The sequence below is a fragment of the Callionymus lyra genome, chromosome 9 (assembly GCF_982586985.1).
Source record: "Callionymus lyra chromosome 9, fCalLyr1.hap1.1, whole genome shotgun sequence".
NCBI lineage: Eukaryota > Metazoa > Chordata > Actinopteri > Syngnathiformes > Callionymidae > Callionymus > Callionymus lyra.
Window position 1 is genome coordinate 3,162,453 of NC_141826.1, and position 23,498 is coordinate 3,185,950.

Consider the following 23,498-nt stretch of genomic DNA (forward strand, 5'->3'; position numbering starts at 1 on the left):
ACTGTTTTGAAATAAATTCATGGTACAGACAAAAACATCTGATCTATAAAAACTAAAGTTACATTACTTCATAATAAATATGACAATACTTGAGGAAGGAATATATATTTTATTATATTTTTGCAGAAGAAAGGTGGCTCACATATTAGGAATGTTCAATATTTTTTTGAAAAAATACAATGTTTCTTGGCTACAATTTTATAGAACAACACTTCTGCTTTCCCCAGAACGAAACCATAAGCCTGTAAATCACACAAATATGTTCTTGTGGATTATTGGTCATGTAACACTTACTTTATATGATTATTAGTAGTCTAAAACACATATCCATGTCAGAGTTTTACATGTAAACACTCCAGAGACAATGCAAGCAGAAAATCAGCATCATCACAGTTATATGGCTGATAGCTGAACTGTGTTGGGGTCATTGGCTGGATCAATGGTGAAACCTTCTAGCCGAAGCTTCATGACAGTTGTCTTAAGAGAATACCACCAGCCCCTCCATGTGTACCAGACAACACCATCATCTGTAACTCCATTGTAGTGGCCACCTGGGTGATAAAAGCCATTCAGGTGAGCTGAATGGCACCTGCAGAAAAAAACAAACAACAAGTCAATAATACTTCATGTATATGTTTGTATCAATGATTCACTTATTATCCTTACTTATTGAACCACCAGCCTCCTTTGTCCTCCTCTGCACAGTTGCCCCTGTAGTTATCATTGTCCTTATCAAAGGTGCTGAACTTAATTCCCTGATGACTGGCCCACTCTGACACACCAGCTTGATAACTTCCAGAAAGTGAATTACCAGCAGTACCCACATAAACACCAAAAGAGAGCCTGTAATGATCCTGCAACCAGAACATTTACATTCCTCAACTCACTTGCAAAGCAATATGAATACACCAAACAACAGGATTCATGGATGGTAATAAAGAATAATAATAGAGAAGAGGTTTTGCAATATCTGAGGGTCCTGCTCTTATGTGATGGGACAGTCAGTCATGAGTAAATAGCTCGCAGGAGGTTCACTACAGTGTTTGGTTGTGATGGAAACAAAATTCCAAACAAGACAGAATGTTTTGTTAGGCTGGAGCACCGACACACCGTCCCTGATCCCTAAATGATGCGATTCAGAGATTAAATCAAACATACCTGTTCATCCGCAACCTTAAAGTTCCTGTAGTCAGCATATCTTTGGGAAAGATCAAAGTCTTCCAGGTTGATTCTCAGAGAGTAATTGCCTGAAAACATCCACAAAACCATGATTTAAATCTCACCGAGCACAGTGGCAGGACAACGTTGTGTGTTGGAGACACAGGAACTGTTACATATCATGTATTATTGAATATGCTGGGTAAATACTTGTCCAGACACCACAGTTTCTTCTGATGTTGTATCCTACTCTGTGTTTCATATATTTGTAAAACTCTGCTCATTTTTACAGGCTGCCAGTCAATCCTTTTCGAAAACAATGCTTCTGAAAATGAATAATCTGTAATCAAGTTTTTGAATGGCATCCATTGTATATTTATTAATTTCCATTGCTGCCATAGTTACCCTCCATTTTTTAACTTTTAGTTTTATTTCTAAGTACTGTCCATTTCTCACTTATTGCAACTGCGTCAATTAGTTGTTTCCATTCCACTACCTTTTTGCCACATTCACCATTTCTTCAGTTCGATGTCCTGTCTAGATTTCCAGTTCTCGGAAATATTATGTCTGCCTGCTCTCTTTCCAAGAACATTCCAGATAGAACATTCCTGGATTTGGACTGCTTATTTAGTGTTGGTAGAGTAATTACTGCTCTAACATCTAACACAGAAAATACATATTTAAGTGTATATCATTGACCTTGTGTTGTGATAAAGTGCAGGTTGTCATTTCCCAGCCAGAACTCTCCTGATTCATCATCCATATCCCCAAATCCTTTCTTGTATTCAGCCCATGATCTAAAAGAGAGAAAAATTATTTTAATAATGTCTTTAAAGTGTTTTCATTAGTATCTTAGACATTTCCCCCTCTTGCCATTCCCAATTGTCTCCAGTTTCCATTAACAATCTCACCCTTTATCGCAGCTAATTTACCCAAACTTGCCCCAAACCCTCTTCTTTGCTAGAGCTCCGCAAGTCCTTTTTTGCAAAGTCTTGTTTGAAAACCTGGTCTTGCTGGTCTGTTTTTGATTCCTGGCTGACATCACTGATCACTAAAAAGTGTTCCTTTTGATGACTCCATTATTTTGCTGGGATACTTATGTGGGAAACAACATTGTGACCTGAAAATGCATGATTTGTCTATAAGTGAAGGGTGTACCAGGACACTCTTGGGCATGGTACAAGTTATTCATTGTGATCCCTATATGGTGATTGGATCACCATGTCAGAAAAATATCCAACTTGCACTTGATAGCATTGTTGTTATATACTAAGGAATGCAGGGAATTAGTGACATCAAGCTTTATGAACAGGACAACTAGACGCTTTTGGACTGCAGGATTCCTGAGGCAATTGACAGGTACCAACAGGCTAAGCGATTTGTAGCTATGGCCAGGGCAAAATAGTCAGTTCAGTGAGAGTATGGATAAGGACTTTCTGTCCGTCTTGAGGAGAATCTGGAACACTATTTGATGGCTCAGAAGCAGTGGCATATAAGTGCTGTGAAGAAGGAGCAATGTTGACCTAAACCAGTCACACAGCAAGCTGGACTGGCAGAGCATGGTGATTGTCGTCCTTCAAAAACTGGTGCCTGAGAGGGTCTTTGGTTCAGTGACCACAAGATGTTTTTGGAAGATGATATGGCTCAGGATGGGACCTTAAGTTGGAAAAAGGTAGCAGCTTCCCCAGGTTTCAGAGGTCAAGGCAGAGCCTGAGCTTGAAGCATCAACTTTAGTTATACCTTATGGTCTAAAAGGGGAAGACTCAGAGAGAAGCCAGTTGTTTCAGGCATTTTAAGATGCCTTCTGCACACCTCTCTAGGAAGGTTTTCAGGGCATATTCAACTGGGAATAGTCATCGGAACAGACCCCGGAATAGTTAGTTAAAAATACATATGTATCCTGCTTGCCCTAAGACACACCCTGTATGTTTGCTAGATACCTGACTAGACTTTGGATAGCAGTTAAAGATTACTGGATGGATTGTTATGAAAACTTCTTTTGATATTTTACTGAAATAGTAAAAGTTCAAAAAGTTCAATATTTAATCAAACCTTGTTTTAATACCATAATTGATCTGTCAATCTTATTTCCTGTTTGTCAACCTCCAGAGAGACATTTGAGACTCACCTGTTGAATCTCACCACTCCGTTGGTGCGTCTTTGTATCACGGTCCATCCTCCCCCATCACTCATGTCACAGTACACCCTGAAAGGTGCGGGACTGCCGGCTGGTCTGATATCATACAAACCATTGTTTTTAAAGCCGGAGCTGTAAATCTGAGAGCAGTCTGAAAAGCCAAACAAATTCACAGGTACATCATCTGGTTTTGATAAAGTGTTTTTCAGTCCTGAAGAAGCAGCATACCTGAGTGCAAAGAAGACAGTTCAGCTCTAGATGTGTCTTCTTTGCCAGGTTGGCTCTTTAGCTGTATTCTTTGCAGAAGGAGTTCTTGTATGTGTAACTTTGTCTTTAGTATTTCCTCCTGCTCACGCAGACGAGTCAATTCTTCCTGGCAACTATTTGCAGCTGACCCCTATACACAAACATACATATGTCCCTGCACACTTATATACAAATAAACTTACATTTATAGCCATACAGATCGATAAACTTTATCATACAGTATATATATTTATAATAAAAAATAAATTCCCCATACCGGTCTCAATGGTTCTTAGTAAGTAAGTAAGTAGATAAATAATATTTGTGGAGTGCTTTTCTAGACCAGGGTCACAAAGCGCTTAAACAATCAAAACAATACCCAATAAAATATATACTTAAAAGGTCAAGAGACACACCGAGATGAACACAGGAGTCTCAGAAAATAGCTTGAACGAATAAAAGTTAATCTTGAAGAAAAGCTTTTAACAAAATTAAGCAGAAAAACACATATTTGAAAATTTTGAGTTACATAGCTGATTATTTTGTTGAAAAGCATGCCACAAAACAATTGTAGTCATGTATAGTACTTACAGAAAGAAATCGACAGCAGGCTGTCAGAACCAACAGGGCAATAAGATGCATCTTTCGAGTTGTTTCGTGTTGTGAAATAGTCTCTCTTGGTAGCATCAGGTTAAATAGGAGGATTTCCGCATTTCAGCATCTGTTTCCAATTTAAAAACAAAAAATGAGCCCATTTATCAGGCAGTACACTGGAAGTTGATCCCTCCCATTTAGGGAACACCCCCCCAGTCTTAATGGAGACACATAGGATGCAATCATCATTTATTTATTTAATTTATCATGTGGATCTTATTTTTGAAAAACATAGTGTATTACAGTTTTTAAACACACAGAAGTGTCATCAACATCTTATTGTCCCTATTGCTCAAAATGTATCTTTATTACTCCAGTTTCAGCCATCATGCGAGGGGACAGCAGGAATAGGCTTCAGCCTCCATTGTCAAGACTCAAGGACCAAAATGCAGACACAGATACAAATTAAAGAGTCATCGTATTTATTAGGCACAAGTCACTGATATAAAAAGGCACAAAGCACATCTGCCAATTTCACAATGAAACTAGGAAGTGAGACAAAAGGGCATGATGAGGTTATGACCCCATCAGCTCCCCTTAAGGAAACTGTAGTAGAAAATGATTGCATTTTTATCATTAACTAATAACCTAGAATGTGATGAACAAAGCCCTAGGGACTGATGCAGTATCCAGTTATACACATACATTACTTTTATCTGCACCCTAATGCAAACTAAGATTTTCTCTGGTCACTGTGAGCATCTCTTCTTCTTGATACGGTTTTCTTTGGTTTCTCTGTAACAATAGAAATACATACTATCAATATTTTTTGTTTATCATTCAGAAACACTAAAGAGAACACACAATACCTTTGACATCCGTCAACTCTGTGGCACTCGACACTTCAGGGTCATCTAGTTGAACGTCGTCAGACTTTTTGTAGTAATATTCTTGATCAGGTGGTCCAAACCTCTACATGCAGGTGCTTAGAAATGTATTCAAACAACAACAAAACAAACATCCAAATATGTTACCTTGTCTGGCCACATGAAACTGATGAAGAGGATTATTGGAAGTCCAACACTAAAGACGTAGACCCCCCAAAGCCACGGGCGCTGGACTGTGGCAAGGAGAAGGTTTTCGATTATACCTGCCTGAACCACAAGGAGATTTTAATTAACCTTTATGTAATTGTCATTCTGTATGACTCCATGTATATATTAAGGTAATCATTATAATTAGGACTTATTTTATATTCCCATATCAAAAATGTATCAGACTGGTAATAGATTTTAATTAATAATTAGAACACAAGAAAAAAACTTTAAATGGGCTCTGGAAAACCAATGTAATATATAAACAAATACTTAAGCAGAAAAATTCAATTTAATTTAATTTGTATTTTTTTTTATTTTTACGTCATACAGCTTTTGCTTACATTTGGATCAAGGATCTCTATATAAAACAATGAGTGGCTTATGATGCAATATAGAAAGGTAAAACTAAATCACTGTGGATGTACACCAATGTATAAGTTAGTGTATTCTCAGTTTTACCTTCCCTGCAGCAGTGACTGGTGTCACAGTAGCAAGCAACAACACAAACGTGAGCTCCATCTCTGTTACACTGAAACAATAGCAGAAAACAAACTAGGATTTACATCGGCAAGTGTATATTGAGGATTAAACCCATTAGGAAATTTGGAGCCATCATATTCAAAACAAAGATGTATAGTAAAGAAGTAAGAGTAACAAAAGGAAGCCACCCAACCTGTTAACCACTTTGCTTACTCTGTGCTTCGCTCTCTCCAAAGTTACTTCCTGAAACCTGTGACGTTGGACTTTGCACTCAAGTCTTAGCTAATAATACATAACATGAGAACATAACATTGGGAGTTCTTTAAACTTATTTATAAACAGTTATTATAATAATACAAAAGGTAAATTAAATAGCTCATGAAAATTAAATATTGTTATAGTACTTTCCTGAAAGAACAAGGTTTAAAAGCTTTAATACATATGATTAATCTCCGTAGTGTGAAGACACATTGTTGAGCAGGGAACTCATATGATTGAAAAATAAAACATGATAGCAAAAAATGAAACAAATACTATTTGTATATTCTAATTCATTTTTAAGATACATTTATTTTATTTTTTTTGTTTCAGTTTCTATTGGAGAAACATTTTGAAGCAACACTACAAATGACAATCTTTATAAGTAGTGATGGTCTGATGAAGCTTCATGAAGCAGTGTCATTATCTTCAGAGTCCACTAGATGGCGGTGTCTGCCCTATTTTCCTTCGTTTTGAACAACTTTTCTGACGAAACATCACATTATTTTTAAACTGATGGCGCCATCTACTGACCTCTAAACAACACGACACTGCTTCATGAAGCTTCCTCAGCACATCACTTTTAATAAGATTATATACTATATAGTAGATAATAATATTAAACCTCAAGATATTTTCAAATATGTTAATTATCACAATATTTTGTAATCTGTTATGTCCATGAAATTAACAAAAATACAAGTGCTGTTATGAAAAAGCTAAAACAATACAGGTTCAATAATGAGATTTTGCAGTAGAACGTTAACAAGTCTCAGAGGAACCATTTGTTCACATAGAGGTCTGTCGGGAACACAAGTGTCACAATAGAGACCAACAGCTGAGCTGATTGAGGCAGGTCACATGGAAACAAAACACAGGACGCTTGAAACCAATCTGTCAAAGTAAAATAAGCCATCCAAAGGTTATCTTCGGTGACCAATTTATCGGTCATACACAGACAACTTTATTAGGTTATATTGCTATGATTTCACTAAATATGTAAATGTCACGTAAGAATTGTCTGCAATATTTCGGAAATATCTGTATAAAAAAAAGTGTGATATTATTCTGAAAGTCTAAACCGGAATAGCTGAGCTGTGAAGGCTTTATTTGGCTCGTTGGCGAGAAAAGGCGCCGCTAACACTTCTATCAAACTATTTCGTCCGCAGGTCTGTATTTTATTTTGTTTCCATTATACCAACTCTAAAGTACAAATATCCGTTCAGAGCAAGTGGTAAAAGTTCTCAGAATTTCTTTGTCGTTTGCTTTTTTTTGCAAACATTTTCTCAAGCTAACACATCAGCTAACGGGATCAAATCGAAGCGTTTCTATTTCCTCTTGTCGTTTACAATGTCTTGGACAAGTCTTATTTAATTTATTTTCTCTACGTAAAGTGGGTTAATGCTTGCTTTTGGAACGTGACGTTTTCGTGTTCAGAGTGGTTGCTTGACAACCACACTTAAAGCTGCAGACACGATAATGCTCCATTCAATTCCATCTCATGGCTGCAGTTGTCAAACATGTTAACACACAATACTTTCCCTAATTTCAGCATTTCTTAAACCTTTGATTCATTGACCTCTGTAAAGATCAAGTAGTTTATTCTTATTGTTTTTTTTTTTTTACTTCAAACGTATACATATTTTGATTGAGGAATGAGATTTTTGCATGGTGGATAACAATATACACTTGACAATATATTTTGTAATTAACTTTTCTGTTGCATTTCCAGGTATGGATGAAGAGTTTGAAACCTTTCTGAGGGAAAGGAAAGCAAGAGTAGCTGAAGATAAAGCCCTCTTGGAACAAGATCTTCCTTATATGGAAATCAGGGTAAGCTTATTTTTACATATTTTTGCATCCTTTTGGCGTTTAGACAAGAGACTTTCCCTCTTCTGTACATTTTCGGCAATTGTCTTGTCCTGCTTAATTTCCAAAATGCGATATAAAATCAATGCAATCCAGGTTTTTGAGGTGTGAAATTTAGAAATGTTCAGGGATTTAATAATCTGCACTTGAAGTAGAATAAAATCGTTGAGTAAAACCCCTGTAATATTAATGATCTTTTATACTTTTTTTTTTTTTTAAACTTCTTTTTTTATTTTAATAATGTGACAACTTGTTTTACTGGCAGGGTGTTGAACACTTTTCATTACAAATGTACCACTTTCTGTAACTTTATTTCCAGGGTAAACCTCACAGATGCTATGAATCGACTGTTAAAGAGAACATTCCTCCTAACTGTTCATCAGTGAAAAAAGGTAGGACACGTTCTAACATTTCTGATCCCTTGAACTTTGTCAGACTGCCAAAATGACTTATTGATGTGTCTGTGTTGTAGACAGCAGTGTCGGGCTTCCGTTTGGAGTCGAGTATGAGCGTAAGAAGAGGCTTCAGAATGAACTCCGGATGGATTATAGGTCCTTCATGGCTCAGGTAACAGTGAAACGGGTTTTACTCGGTGTACAGCTCTGATTACACGACTAAATATAATAATAATTGATGTATCTATTGGTTATTGACTAGAACTCACTCTTCTCTAGTGTTTTACCAAAACATTTTTTTTTACTCAACTATCTCAACAATTAAGTTTCTAAAGTTTTATTGTCACTCAGCTAAACTCACTCTTTGTTTTTGTTACAATTATGATACTAACCAAAGATGGATAAACGGGGTATTCTTGCCTTAATCACTATTTTGATTTCCATAGTGGTTAAGTAATCAAATCAATACGTTTTACGGCTGAAAACATACATGTTAGAAAGATAGATAGAACTTTATTGATCCTTCAGGGAAAATGGTTTTCCAATTTAAAAAAAAATAAGAACAAGAACAAATTAAAGGAAAAAGAAAGTACAAGATGACACAATTTAAGTCTAATCATAAACAACATGGCTGAAAGACAAAGGATACAAAGATTAACATGGAATAGAATGTCAAGATACTTTTGCTCCACTCCTGCCCCCAAACTCAGAACTATTGTTATTCACTTTGTTCAAATGTGAAGACCCTACATATAGTAAAACTACATTAACAATGGCATCAATATCACATCAGTGGAATTTTCTGTTTCATAAAATTCATCTTGTTTGCAATTATGAGTCAACTTTTATTTTTCTTGCCTCCATTACATCACAAATGTTCAGACCCCACAATATATTGCAGTGCAACATAAGGAGCTGTAATTTTAATTGTTGGTCAAACTACAATCGACACGTTGACTACTCGGACATAGAAAATCATTGCCTAGAATATACTTTTCAGTTGTTCAGAATGTTATTGCTTATTAGTGTATATTGCCAATGTAAATCGATAGATCGGTGGATAGTAAGTAAGTAATTATTATTTGTAAAGAGCCTTCCTTCGACCAGGGTCACAAAGCGCTTGAACATCAAAAACAATTGGTTTAAATGCATACTTTACAAGGCCAAACCAACAGGGAGACAAACACGGCAGCCCCAGAAAAAGAAAAAGCCTGCACAAATAAAAAGGTCTTCAGATGTTTCTTGAAGGAGTCATTAGATGCATGCAAGCGCAGTGAGAGAGGAAGATCATTCCAAAACTTAGGAGCAACAACTTGGAAGGATTTCTCTCCTCTGTTCTGGAAGTGTGTTCAAGAAAACATCAGAAGATTCTAAACCACGGAGCCTGAGCTGTGGTGTAAGGCTAGAACATATCACTGATGTAACCATGCATAGCTCTGAAAGTAAAAACCAGAATTTTAAACCAGATCCTGAAAAAAAATATCAGCCAATGCAGAAATCTGAGTTCTCCTACTAGAGCGGGTCAGAATTCTCACTGCAGAATTTTGTATTAACTGCAGGCGAAAGCTCCTTCTTGTTTAGTCACTAAAAAAGAAACTGTCACAATACGATTCGCAACCGTTTTTGGTCTATTTTTTTACAATAAATAAATACAAATGCATTTAGGAAAAAAAACCCATTTGCATTCACCATTCTGGTTCATTAACAACGTCCCTCCAAACCCTTCATCTCCTGTACAAAAAACTCTTAACACTGAAGCTTCCCTAATGATGTAATGTGTTGCTGTCTCAATTAAATGTACTTCTCCACTACTTTACTGTTTAACAGGCCCTTGTGTCAGAAAACCAGGGACATGGCCTGCACAGACCACAACCGCCATTATGCAGAGATGCAGCCACACTGACAGATATGGCCGTGTGTCTGTCAGATGACGGTGAAGAAACATCATCGGTAATTCGTTTCCATGAGAAGTTGGTTAAAGAGAGAGACCTGGAGTCAGAAAATGAACTCATCAGGGAGCGTCGGGACCAGGGGAAGAGAAGCAGACTAAAAAATGTGGCTGTTGGGACTAGCTGTGATGATATGCGATGCTATAACAAGGATGACAGGTAATTCAAATAAATGTAAAGCCTTGTACGTTTGCACTTGCAACACATATGAGGTTTATTCTATTAACTATTTTCTTTTGACCTTTGCAGGGACCTAAGAGGTGCTTCATTAGAACTTACAAGGAAAGGTAGAAGATCCGTAGTACAGCGAAAAGATGTCGAGTTTGCCACTGGACTTAACATTGGTTTGTGAATCACCTTTTTGAATAGTTGAAGTACATTAAAGAACCTTTTTTTATTATCTTTGCATTAAAGGTATGATGTCAAGTTGTCCAGAAATGAAAGTTTTTAATTATCACTAAATTTTAGGGGCTGGACATCGACCAAATTATCAATTAATATTGGAAATGCACTAAAAAGAAAAGGGTTTAATATAGTTTCAGCAGTTCACGATATATATTTTATACAAGCTGCTTGTTTCTGAGTTAAAAGGGTTACATTAATGTACAGTATTGTACTGTTTCATCTGTGGTTATTCACAAAATGATTTGCTTAAAATGTACTTCTAACAGTCCAAGGACTTTAGAGGTGCACTGAATTTTCACCATTGTCTACTGACTTTTTTTGCAGGTGTAGCTGATTCTGTTGAGATGTTGCAAAAAAAGAAAGAGCGCTACAGACGTGAGCTGCAGGAGCAAATTGCTGAACAGGAGAGGAACAGACAGAGGTATGTCCTTTCTAAGTACTTTTTACTCATCTGTGTTTTGCACCCCTTGGTGAATACAATTATATAAAAATTGTAATGGATGTTTAAATTTGACCCAGAACTTCTTTTATTTTTTCAGAGAAAGGGATTTGGAGTTGAAAGTGGCTGCAACTGGAGTGATTGACCCAGAGAAAAAGGTTATTTGAAATGGTGTTTATTTGTCAAGTCCAGTAATGAAATGAGGATAAACATGATTTACCTGTCTGTCTTGTGTGTTTGCGTAACAGCCGGACCGAATCAGACAGTTTGGACTGAAAGACAGAATAAATCATCAGGTGTCAGAATCCGTGGCATGCAAGGAGACTGGGTCATATTCAGTTCAATTCCGAGACAGGATAAATGATGCCAGGGACAGACAAACTCCACCTCCCGTTCAGCCACATGTGGCTTTCCAGTCCCCTGTGTTAGATTTCAGCTCCTCTCATGGTTTAATGGATCGTGACCTGTCTCCTTATGGGCACCTTGCAGCAATCCCTGTCCCCAGAAGCATGGATGCACCCAGGTAAACTCAGTGCTCTCATTTTAATCTTCAAATTCACCTCAACAAATCTAATGATTGATTCACTATAACTTCAGAATCGTACATCCGTCTGCGATAAATGAAGCCTACAGAAGTCTGTATGTCGAACCAACTCACCACTGCGGCAATCTACTTCAACCAAACATGGTTTACTGTAAGCTACCCTGTTATCACACAGTCTTGGTAATGTTTGTTGCTTAAAAATATTTCTTGATCAGATGTACCACCAGGGGGCGTTATACCACATCACACTGGTAATCCTCACATTCATCACAGCAGGGGCAGTTATGCTGAACTACCAACACAGTAAATATCTTTTTATTTTCTGGAAAATGTTATTATCCTCTTCCTGGAATTTCCTACACATTATAAAAAAGAAAATGCAGAATGGATTTACTTTTTGGAAATTTAAATGCATTATTTGTGATCCGACAGACACGGCAGTGAGGCTTCTGTAGTAGACCACCGTGTTGGGCTCCTGCCTATGGATGGACCCAAGTCGAGCAGGGAGAGGCTTTTTAGCCACAGAAATGCTCTGAACTTACAGGTATGTGTGACTTATGTGCTCATTTTGTGAGACCAACAACCAGCAATACTTGAACAATTTAAACAATCTAACCTACATATTTATTACAGTAACACATTTACACATAGTCATTTTTAATTTTGTTGTCTTAATGTTTTTTGTCCAATTTTCACTATTTGCGCACATCATCACCAAAATGCAGGTTAAAAAGTGTATGTATTTTATACAGCCCCAGCTCCTCCAATTATCCATACTTACATTATGGACACGCATCTTGAATCCAATATGTCATTTAAAGTATTGTAAGTATTTGATGTGTTGACAGAAAAAATCCAGGAGTGAAGACATGATCTTTTTACCCAAGGTAAAATGAAAGCGGAAAAACATGTTAAACAAAAAATCCCTAGACCCCTTTTAGTGATTTGATCCTTATCTTGTCTTGAGCCAATTGTTCAATCCTGCCTTTGTTCATACATTAGGGTTTGTTTACCTTCCCTGTTCCACCTACATGCTCTTGAGCTTGTGTTGTAGAATTTGTGTTATGGCTACAGAAACCGTAGAAAAGGTAACTGTTATATTGTATGTCATGTGGAGGTGTCTAAAAATAAAAATGTCTTGCAGATTCAAGAGCAACAAGAACGGAAGCGCCTAGAGAGGGAGGACAATGAACGTTACGAGGCTCAGCTGGAGGCTGACATGAAGAACCACCAGCCATGGGGTCGAGGTGGAGGAGGAGCTCCACTCAGAGACAGCAGTGGGAATCTCATCAGTACGTCTCATCCCTGCTCTGTCTTGGTTGAAGTTCAATTGTTTTGTTGTTAAAGTGTTTAAGGATTACAGAATGTGGTAAATAAGAAGTTTGTTTTTGTTTCAAGCTGACCTGAATAGGATGCACAAGCAGAATGAAGAGGCCTACATCAACCCAGAGCAATGGCAGAAGAGGGCAGCCCCAACAAACCGCATACCTGAACACCATGAACCTAAAGAGAGAGTTTCTGGTACTAAAGTAGTCTAAACAATTGAACTAAATTATGATTTATTTCACATATTCGCGCATGATCACTGACTCTCCATTTTATTTTGACTATCGGAATCAAACTTTTATTTCCATTGTTTTAAACAGGAATATGGTATCAATACAATTTTTTTTTTTTTTTTTTTTTCAATCCTGAAAGGTTATTTATCTAAAAATGTAGTAAGGTATGGAGCACCGATAATGTGGTGTAAATGTGTGCTGCATGAGAGGGGTCAGTTTTTTTTTAGTTATATCTTTACTTTCCTAGGTTTTACCCATGTCCAAACATCGCGATTTGCACGAGGCAACGTGTTTGCTTGCCAACCAAGCCAGCAGCAGCGTCACGAGCAGGACAAATATAAAGCTGAACTGAAAGAACAGGTAACTCTTCAAATTATAAATTATCAAATGAAAAGCTGCATAGCTTCATATATTTTTCAATGCAGATACATTCGAGTTCAGTCACAGTTTTATTGTTGTCGTTGCCCTATTGTGTCAATGACTTGTGTGCAGATTGAAGAGAAAATGCGCAAGAAGGCAGAGGAACGGGAGCAGATCCGACTGAAAGAGGAGAAGGAGGAGAGGAGAGTGTTGGAACAAAGGGAACGAATTCAACGAGAGTTTGAGGAAGAACAGGAGAAAAAGAAACAAAAGGAAATTGAGGTAGGGACCCACTATTTTGCTTTCTAGTCCAATGGTCTAATAACGTTACATTTCCCGTTCCTAAAATGATATTAATCAAACGAACATATGAAGTTTATTGTTATGTTTTTACTCTTTAAAGGGTTTTGTCTTCAAAATTGTTAAAAAAAATATAATATTGTTGTTTATTATTTTCAAGTATGTTTTAAAATGGATGTTTACTGTATTGGACAACCTGAGCAACAATGTTACTTCCTGCAGGTGCAACTACATTTTTAATAAATTATTAATTGTAGATGTAAAGAGCAGCTTATTGGTTTTTCTCCCTAATTTTTTGTTTATTTTGTTTTTTATAGCAAAAAGCAAAGAATGAAGAGCTGATTCAAATGGCAGAACGGCGTAAGAGAGAAGCCGAAAGGAAGAAGGAAACTGAGAGGAAGGAGGCAGCAGAGAGAAGGAAGGAGGAAGAAGAGACTGAAAAAGGTGAACTTCGGAGACGGCATGAGAAAGAAAGACCGGTTCAAGTGCAAAAGGTTTGTCAATGTCTTAGATTTACATTCCATTGCTTTCCTTATTTCTCTGACACAATTTCCCATAACCCTCAGTTTTTGAATGTTTTTTTTTTTTTTTTCAAGGTCCACCGTGAGCCTTCACCTCCTATTCCAACCCTCCAGAAAAAACGCAGTCATCAGCAGTCTGCATCCAGACCCCCCAGCGTGCAGAGTCGTCACTCTACAGCCCCTCTCTCAGTGAGTCACACGAACATCACGGTTTGTTTTAACCTTCAATGAGCACAAAGTGATTGTAACTCATTGTTTCAGGAGCGATCCTCATCTGGTCTTCAGTCTCCACCTGTGCCTGCTTGCAGGAATAAACTTCGAGCTGCTGGTACACTTCCACTTGATCACTTTTTCCACGGCCAAGATGTTTTTTTTATTTAACTCTAGAGCAGTGTTTGTCATGTGATCTAGAAAAAGTCAGACACTTTAATATATCCAAAAACGACATGCACTGATATTTGCCAAATATCTGCAACATTCACCAACAAATGAAAAGGTTTTTCTCAGTGGGCAGCAGTTCAATGCTAAGGATGATTATTATAATAATTAATTCTGATGTCAGACAGATTAACTTGATGCATCTAGGGCTCAAACCAAATGATTGTGATTATAATTTTAGTTTGAATGCAAGATTAATAGGCACATTTGGCTTAATCTATTGTGTAAGCTTCCATATGAACTCACCTGCTAAGTGTTGCTTCACCTGATGAATCTGACTATACCATTGTAATGAATTAATTCTGCTCTCAATTTAAGGAGAGCAACGTGATGTGCTGAGTGAACTGTCAGTGCTACGTCGGCAGCTTTTTAATGAACAGAGGCGACTTCAGAAGCAGATACAGCAAGAAGACTTGGAGGATTTCAATTCTCAAAGTAACAAGTAAGAGATTGATTTACTCAATGAGTTTCACTGTGTTAAGTCATTTAGTGTTTTTATTTCTTTTGTAATACATTTCCTTCTTCAACAACTGGTACAGGCAACAGGACCGACCCTTCCTGGATGTCTTTGATTTGGCCAGATTGCGACGCCAGGCTCCTGTACGAAGGCCTAATTCCAGAAACATGGAGCCCAGAAACCTTTCCAGGATTCATGATTCTCTTCAGCTCAACTTTTCAGGTATTTTACACTTATGACCATTAGAATGTAGCAATACTAGAAGCCTCCAGATGCATATTCTTGGTCAGTAGAATGAGATGCCTCTCATTACACTCACAGTAACAATGAGGCACTTGTAATTCACTGAAACATTGTAAGTAAGAAATAGTTATTTGTAAAGCGCCTTTCTAGACCAGCGTCACGAAACGCTTTAACAATCAAAAACAATAAACCGTTAAAATATATACTATAAAAGCCCAAGACGCATAAGACAAACACAGGATTCCCAGAAAATCAGGGAAAAGCCTTCACAAGTAAGAATGTCTTAAGATGTTTCTTGAAGTAGTAGTAGACTCCATCAAACGCAGAGAGGGAGAGGAAGATCGTTCCAAAATCTTAGGAGCAACAGCCTGGAAGATCTCTCCTCTGGTCCTGAACCGTGTGCGTGGAACCATCAGTAGATTCTGATCAACAGACCTAAGAGCCTGATCTGGGGTGTAGGCTGGATCAGATCACTGATGTAATAAGGAGCCTGACGATGAATGGCTCTGAAAGTAAGAACCAGCATTTTAAAGTTGATCCTGGCAGCCAGTGAAGGGTTTTAAGGATTGGTTAAATGCGAGTTCTTCTACCAGAGCAGGTCAGAATTTTTGCTTCATTTTGTATTAACTGCAGTCGAGACAGCTCCTTCTTGTTTAGACATGAAAATAAACTGTTACAAATTAGAGATTTTTCTCCGTTGAAGAAAACGGTTTCTCGTGAGTTTTCTGCAGTGTTGAACTAGAGACATGACTTTGTCAAATACAAGACCTAGTACCAAACTAATGGTAATACGTGGACCTTACTAATGTATGGAGAAATATAAAAGACAGTTTATCTATATATATTGTTACAAGCTTGAGAAAAAGGAAGAATAATCAATTTCTATGGCCCTACAATATTAGTAACTTCAGATTTGGTTTCCTAGACTCCAGATTTGTCTCCAGTGACACGACAAGGTTGGAAAACATGGGTGTGACCAGTCCAAAGAGACATGACTACAGAGACCATAACTGTCGGCTGAACAGCAACAGATCCACTGCTCAGGATGGTGAGCGCTTGTTACAATGTTCTGTTTGCAGCTGAAAAATGCATTTAGTCCTAAAAAAGTGATGTCTAGAAACCTTTAAGGATACTTTATTCACATTTTGGTTATTTCTTTAACAGATTACCTCGACCTGTCCCCTCTGCACATCAGTTACAGGGTGAGTTGGCAGCAAGTGTTCTTTTCGATATCGTTGATGCTAAATCTTTACAGTTTTTTGTGAAACTTTTGACTCGAATGTTTTTATTTCTGCAGAAGGGTGCAAGGGAAGCGCATGCTGAAGGTTCCCTGCTGGAGTCAGACAGTGCATTTATTGGTTGGTCTTTTTTTTATTTTCCTGTTTGGATCAGTGCATAAGTTACATCTATGATAATTTCGCTCCTGGTACTGCTCTTGTTGCTGCTTTTTCTACTACTTCTGCTAACATGTCAACTCATTTTAACATCTGCTCTATTTTATTAGCAACTTTAACACACACAAAATCACAAAACCCATTCAATACTGCCTTATTTTTTGTGAAAAAGTTATTATATTTATACATTTTGATTGTGTTTGGGTGTTGCATTTTAAGCCACAATAATGTAGATGTATACTTAAAATACACAACAGAGAAACGAGAAATACAAAATGCTTCTTGCACTGAGGCATCTGGAGTACAAATGATGGGAAACTTCCTGGTTTGGTTTTTGTTAAATATATTATTCTTAAAATTTCCCAAAGGAGATTAATATTTTATAGATGTAGCTTAAATGTAATCAATTTAATTAATCAATTGTCAGGCAATTTTGTCGAATTCTGGAGTCTAAGACATTAAGATCAGGCGAACACACGATAATCAAGATTAAATGCAGCATTAATATGTAATTTATGATCCTAATGTTAAAAAATGGCTGTTTTGGCATTTTAATTTTGAGGATTAAGATAGAATTCATATTGTCATTTTACTTGTATATATTTTTAAACGGATACCTAAAAAAATACTAATCTGGATCACATTGTCCTTTTAAAATCAACTGAACTGAATGAAAAGTTGCTCAAAATTAAAATTACTTGCCAAGGGGAAATGAGGTGATATTTTTTAAATGTTGTATACATTTGTATCTGTTCATAAATGCTAATAAGTATTGATGATTTCAAGACCCTCTAGGTCCTGAGTTGACAGCGCTGAACACACCAGAGGTGAAGAGACACTGCCTACTGTCCGCACGGGAAAGAAGAAGACTAAACAAACAGGTACTCAACTAATCCTAGCTTATAATCAAGTTAACTTTATTGGAATAAACTTTGCTTGTTTTAGGAAAGACCCGGACAACTATATGATGATTACTCGCCAGATCGCTCGAACAGCAAATCGCAGCAGGAAGCGGGTACAGAATTAGTCATAATTAATCGAATTAACTCTTTATTGATCATTTTGCTTCTTCTCTCCTCCAACAGCTCTGGATTTCTCCGATGATGACACTTCATCACCTCAATTCTCCCCTTTCATTTTGAACCATCGAAGCTCCGTTGAAACCACCTCCACCGACGCCTGGATGAGACCAGGAACATCCGAGTCGATCAAATGTTTAGACAGACAACTAAGGAGGGAGCAGGTGACGACATAGTGACTCCTGCCTGATGTCCAAGTGCCTTATCAATGTGCGATAAAGTAAAGAAACGTTTGAATGTCTTTGCTTGCGTAATGACGGTCGTTCACTGTACAGAATTTTGTGGACTAAATTATTATTAAAATATATTTTTTAATGTGCTATGTGTGTTTGTCATTTTAAGAATTATTTGGGTTGATATAATCAAACTAAATGCATGTTGCAATGTGCCGTCATAGGCAGTGCACTCAAACTTTGAGGAGATTCAAGTGACTTTCTAAAATCATAGGAAATCATTTCAAGATTATAGCATCATCATAGCAAGACCAGTCTAATCCTGCTGGTCACCGTGTTAATCAGGGTTGGGAGAATAGATCAGAGTCCATTAACGGCCAGTTGTTTTTAAAATAAAAAGGCAAAAGCACTGATATCTTAAGCTCTCTGATGCGATGCAACAGTGAAAACTCATAGATTTAACCACATTTTTTGCCCTTTAAACTCCGCTCATACAGAAGCTGAGACAAACAAGCATGTGTGGTGTCAAGCGAGATCACGCCGTGTTGTTGGCCTGCCGCAGGGCGACGTCTTTGAAACCAGGTCAAAGACTCAGAAGATGAGTGTGTGACAGCAGGAGTTCAGCATGGATGTCGGTGTTGTCACTCTTCATTGTCCCTCTTGTGCATTTGCCCCAGTTACCTTCCACTATGCTCTCTGGCGCCCGTCCACGTGTTTAGTCCCTCTGCCCAGCCTGGATGACCACTGTCGCTCTCCTGGCCCGGCCTCTGTCCAGATGAATGATGACCTTCTCCAGCAGTGGACAGGAAGGAGGATAAAAAAACCACCTAAACCCTGCTATGCTGCCATTACTCAAGCCAACACAGTGTCAATACACATACCCACTTTCACCCACTCAGCAGTACACGGAGTCAGGAAGGCCACTTTCACTGGAAACTTTATCCAGAACCTCTCCAGGACAAGCTGTTTCGGCTGGTTTGAGCCATTTATTTGGTCAAAATCATTTTATGGTCTTTTGACTTCCTATTAAGTGTTTTCAGGGAAGCTTAAAGGCACATTGAACATCAGATCACATAGTTATAGAACAGACCTGCTTCTCAGTGTCATTGAATTAATGATGGTTTCATTATTGTTAAAATGTAATAAATAACTTACACTAACACACTAGTGCACAATAGGTTTAGGAAACACAGAAAATGTTTATATATGTCTGACACAGCCAGCAGACGGGTAGTTTATGGGAAGGGTGATTCACATATTCCATATGTGGTATACAAATGCATTAATGGCATATATTTTTTATTATATTTGTTCTGGAAAATTGTTTATTTTTTATGCTCGAGTCTCAAGTATAACTAAGTGTAACTAATGTTTTTAGATTTTCTTTGGCTAAAATAATGTCTAGAAAAGGTTGTAAAATACATGTTTCCTTGTTAAAAGGCAACTCATTTGTTGATTTAAGTGTCTCTTAAATAGATCTTGGACCTCTAGTGTACTCATCAGTATGTGACTGTTTGCACATCACTCTCTTTTCTTTAAAATATTTACATTAGAAGATGATCATAAGCCCCGCCCACTGACAACACCTCGACCACTCTGCTGTGATTGGTCAAGCATTGAGGTTTGTCATCACGCGTCAATAAAGATTCAAATTATCTTAGGGCTACTTATGTTTGTCACTGTGTTGCCTTTGCCTTCTAAAGATTTTAAATTTGTATGTATTTTTATCTTACGATTTGATTTATTTCCATGTGCTTTGCAAGACAGAATGACTAAAGATTTTTTTATTAAGTTTTAAAAATTGTTTCAACTGTTACATAAAAGCAATGTCACATTCTGCTTAATAACTTAATTAATGCTTAATAAACAATAAAAGTGCCACTAAATAAAGTATATAATGTGGAACAGAATAAAAACATGACTATTTATTGGCCAGTAGGTTATAGAATAACATTTTATGCAAATAAAATGACTTTTAAAATGATAAAGCAAATGTTAGACAAAGCCAAAAATTATGGTTTTCTTAACCTTAGTCGGGACACGTTGGTGGCTTAAATCTAAGTTCTATTTCATTCAGTTTGGCTCATTAGCGCCAGTAACTCGCTGTCCAATAGATCCTCCAAACAGAAGATAAGTTACTACTAGTGATGGTCATTATTTTCAGAGACCACTAGATGGCAGTCTCTGCACTATTGACCTTTGTTTTGAACAACTGTTCTAATGAAACATCACATCATTTTTAAACGGATGGCGCCACCTACCGACCTCTAAGCAACATGACACTGCTTCATGAAACTTCGGCAGAAGTTTCCACAGAATTTGGACAGTGGGAGACCATGAAGAAGACCCAGGACATGCTGTAGAGAATATATATATATATATTTTTTGCTCGGCTAGATTTTGGTATCCTGGAGGAAGAGGCCAAGGAGTGACCCCTTGACTTCCAAGGCCGAGCCTGGATAAACAATGGAAGACAGTCGCATGTGTGTGTTTGTAACATAGGTAATATGGAAGGCTATAAAGCTTGTCCGAGGCTGCATACGGAGAATTCCATTGGTTTTCCAATGGCTTATGAATCCTAGATAAGACTAATGAACGCCATCGCTCACTTATGCTAATCCGGCAGATTTAAACTGGCCTTTTTATGGAGATCACCGAGTAATGGATTGTATTAACACTTCTATGATAGCAATGCGTGTGTTTGATGAAATACTCTGCAAAAGTTAATGGAATTTCACCAACTTGAGAAACTCTGCATTGTGTCGACATTTTTCATTTACCGTCTAGAAGGTGCATGTAATGGCTTCATACGGGCGCTAGGTGACAGTAGTGAACCGTAAAAACCCTCGACTACGCTACACAAAATGAATGTTTATTTTATTATGCACGCAGCAGACCGACAGATCTTTTCTCCTCATCCAGCTCAAATCAAATATATTCAAATATATTCAGATTGAAGCAGAACATTGTTCAGTGTTCCCAGCGCTCGGAAATGTGAGAAAACGTACTTTTGATTTGCTACTTTGCCTCCTAACCTCCTCCCTAAATCCACCAGTTCAAACTGACAAGAAACAAACAAAATGTGAGATCAATGAATTTGTCTGCTTTCCCTATGAGGCGTCAGTGTCCCCCCCCCCCCCACACACACACACACACACTCACACACACAAACACACAAACACACACACCCACACACACACTCACACACACACCCCCCCACACACACACACACACACACACACACACACACACACACACACACACACACACACACACACACACACACACACACACACACACACACACACACACACACACACACACACACACACACACATTGGGTGTCTCGGGACAGGCAGACAAGTCACACTGTCATTTGTCAGCTGCATCCCAAAGGAAGCCAAAGTGTGTGTGTGCTGGTGCCAAAAATCGTTCAGGGAGTTGGGGCAGGGGCGAGCCGGCAGTTTTGTTGTCCCATGATTGGCTGAAGTCCGTTTCCTGCGGAGGTATGGATTTTTGACAGAAAAGATGGTTTGCTTCGATCATGTTGCACAGCAGAGGATGATAAACAGGTTATTTTACTGCTCGTCGTCTGGAGAACAAATATTTTTGTGCTTGTAAAATCTGTTTTTTTTTGTTTTTTTGGTCATTTATGGATTCTTCCCTGTGGGTTTCCAAAATTGAATTGCCAGCCAAAGACAAAGAGGTCAAAACAGGAAGCTGTAAAAGGCCAGAAAAATGTGAAGAAAGTCAATGGCCTGACTGGCATTTAGGATAAATTTAAAAACTTTAAACTACATTCAACAATTGTATTTGTTCTCCCTTTTTATTTCAGTTAAAATGCAGAGTTAAAAGAAAACACAAAGAACAGACGATGTTCTCTTGGAGACACTTTTAATCATACCCACTCAGGCATCAACATTTGGGATAAGTAGGATTGACAGGTAATCTATGGTGAACTTTTGCAGGATTTTGTGTTTAAAGTTCTTGCGGCCACTTTAGATTACTTGCCAGGCTACATTTTTTTCCTTTGCAAAGGCTTGAACCATGTACAGCGGTGTCTTGTGTCTTGTGGAGATTACGCTCTGAAAACCACAGACATTGAACGAAATCTGCAAAGCAATATCTGTTTAGTTTTTAACTGTAGATGGACAAGTACATGGAAAATTAAAATAAGTCCAAAAAGATAGATATAGGTTAATTGGTGATTTAAGTTGTGAGACCGTTGTTAGTTGTGCCTATGGTCGAGTGGCCTGTCCAGGGTGTCCCCACCCTCTCGCCACAAGTAGCTAGGATAAACTCCGGAACCCCTGCAACATCATCAAGGATTGACTTTGTTTAACAGCAGCAGTGCTGTGTTCAAACAAAACGCCAACCAGATCAGCTGCCGGGAAGTGGACGAGACAAAACTGTAGCAGGCTGGTAGCCTGGGTGCCCACAGCAGCTGTGTCCGACATGCATCATCACACTTTTATATCTACAACAAGCCACATAAAAGCTCCATTTTCTCTTCAACTAACCAGAGATTCACCTTGCCGATGAAAAAAAAACAAAAAACAAGTAGTGAGATCATGTAAAGTCCCAAAAGAGCTTGGAGCTAAACTGCAGCAAAGCCTGGGTGAGGTCACTGCTGACGGCCACTTCAGCGGAGAGAGGAGAGCCATTGAAAGGAAAAAGTGATATAAACCTGTAGAAATCTGAATTGAAAAATAACCTTTGGTTGAATTTAAATCAAATCTGAGGCAGCGGTTACGCTTCAGCTCCCAATTCACTCTATTTACCCGCACAAGTGGAATTGAACCAGCCCAGTGTTAAAGTATCTGACTGTTCTTCAGGGTCAAAACATGATGACTTAAAGTCCAACAGTTTACACAGGAAATTGTAAAGCCTCTCCGTATAATGACCATAAATCTAGGTTTACTGTTACAACTAACATGACTAAATGAAGATGATGATTGTGTATTAATGTTATACTAGAAATGTTAACTGATGAAATAACCATGAACACTGCTATAAGTTGTGGACGATGTGATGTCAAAAATTGTCTGGTCATGGTGCACTGATACTTAGGTGGCGCTCTCGTGTCAAAAAATAAATGATGCTTCAAAAAATCCGATATAGATCAGAGATTGACAGCCAGTGACATTAAGAGACTTTATTAAGCTTCACTTACCCTTTTATTTCTACCTGTAACACCAACTGATTATCTGTCTGTGAAGTGAGCCTACTTTGCTGTTTACTTTTTAGTGTTTAATTGCAGAGAAAAAGGTGGAATAAATAATGGAAATACTTTGGTTGCAGTCACACTAGGGTGCTTGGCTTTAATAAATATCTTCAAACAAATATAATAAATGGTTTTATAATGATCATCCAGATTGTGAACATGTTGGTCATATTTTCAGT

The 23,498-nt window shown here is 37.8% G+C and overlaps 3 protein-coding genes across 3 annotated transcripts; 1 reads left to right on the forward strand and 2 right to left on the reverse strand.

Moving 5' to 3' along the window:
• Positions 1-130: 130 nt before the first annotated feature.
• On the reverse strand, positions 131-4,254 carry fgl1 (fibrinogen-like 1). The gene is made up of 7 exons (XM_087798983.1): positions 4,133-4,254; positions 3,524-3,692; positions 3,287-3,446; positions 1,858-1,955; positions 1,159-1,247; positions 667-854; positions 131-589 (listed from the first exon to the last, which is right to left on the reverse strand). Exons 1-7 carry the CDS (start codon positions 4,226-4,228, stop codon positions 394-396), a joined length of 996 nt encoding a protein of 331 aa, XP_087655109.1. The 5' UTR covers positions 4,229-4,254; the 3' UTR covers positions 131-393.
• A 348-nt stretch (positions 4,255-4,602) lies between these two features.
• On the reverse strand, positions 4,603-5,933 carry LOC148071487 (calmegin-like). Its single transcript, XM_087799369.1, has 5 exons — positions 5,906-5,933; positions 5,692-5,761; positions 5,170-5,289; positions 5,005-5,107; positions 4,603-4,930 (listed from the first exon to the last, which is right to left on the reverse strand). The coding sequence occupies exons 2-5, from the start codon at positions 5,749-5,751 to the stop codon at positions 4,869-4,871; spliced, it is 345 nt and encodes a 114-aa protein (XP_087655495.1). The 5' UTR covers positions 5,752-5,761; positions 5,906-5,933; the 3' UTR covers positions 4,603-4,868.
• A 1,134-nt stretch (positions 5,934-7,067) lies between these two features.
• Positions 7,068-18,241, forward strand: LOC148071488 (centrosome and spindle pole-associated protein 1-like). Its single transcript, XM_087799390.1, has 27 exons — positions 7,068-7,139; positions 7,703-7,803; positions 8,159-8,231; positions 8,312-8,406; positions 10,062-10,342; positions 10,433-10,527; positions 10,913-11,009; positions 11,128-11,185; positions 11,276-11,550; positions 11,625-11,722; positions 11,787-11,874; positions 12,004-12,115; positions 12,716-12,863; positions 12,970-13,092; positions 13,378-13,490; positions 13,623-13,772; positions 14,108-14,284; positions 14,387-14,500; positions 14,573-14,639; positions 15,068-15,191; positions 15,289-15,428; positions 16,375-16,497; positions 16,614-16,651; positions 16,747-16,807; positions 17,630-17,724; positions 17,789-17,858; positions 17,929-18,241. The coding sequence occupies exons 2-27, from the start codon at positions 7,705-7,707 to the stop codon at positions 18,096-18,098; spliced, it is 3,084 nt and encodes a 1,027-aa protein (XP_087655516.1). The 5' UTR covers positions 7,068-7,139; positions 7,703-7,704; the 3' UTR covers positions 18,099-18,241.
• Positions 18,242-23,498: the final 5,257 nt, after the last annotated feature.

Coding starts and splice junctions, on each gene's coding strand:
- LOC148071487 (XM_087799369.1), bottom strand. CDS start 5,751: ATGGAGCTCACGTTTGTGTTGTTGCTTGCTACTGTGACACCAGTCACT. Junction 5,290..5,691: donor CAGTCACTGCTGCAGGGAAG/GTAAAACTGAGA, acceptor CTTGTGGTTCAG/GCAGGTATAATCGAAAACCT. Junction 4,931..5,004: donor AGAGTTGACGGATGTCAAAG/GTATTGTGTGTT, acceptor CTATTGTTACAG/AGAAACCAAAGAAAACCGTA.
- fgl1 (XM_087798983.1), bottom strand. CDS start 4,228: ATGCTACCAAGAGAGACTATTTCACAACACGAAACAACTCGAAAGATG. Junction 3,693..4,132: donor CCTGCTGTCGATTTCTTTCT/GTAAGTACTATA, acceptor GTTTGTGTATAG/GGGTCAGCTGCAAATAGTTG. Junction 1,956..3,286: donor GGAGTGGTGAGATTCAACAG/GTGAGTCTCAAA, acceptor TCTCTCTTTTAG/ATCATGGGCTGAATACAAGA.
- LOC148071488 (XM_087799390.1), top strand. CDS start 7,705: ATGGATGAAGAGTTTGAAACCTTTCTGAGGGAAAGGAAAGCAAGAGTA. Junction 8,407..10,061: donor ATAGGTCCTTCATGGCTCAG/GTAACAGTGAAA, acceptor ACTGTTTAACAG/GCCCTTGTGTCAGAAAACCA. Junction 17,725..17,788: donor GAAGAAGACTAAACAAACAG/GTACTCAACTAA, acceptor TGCTTGTTTTAG/GAAAGACCCGGACAACTATA.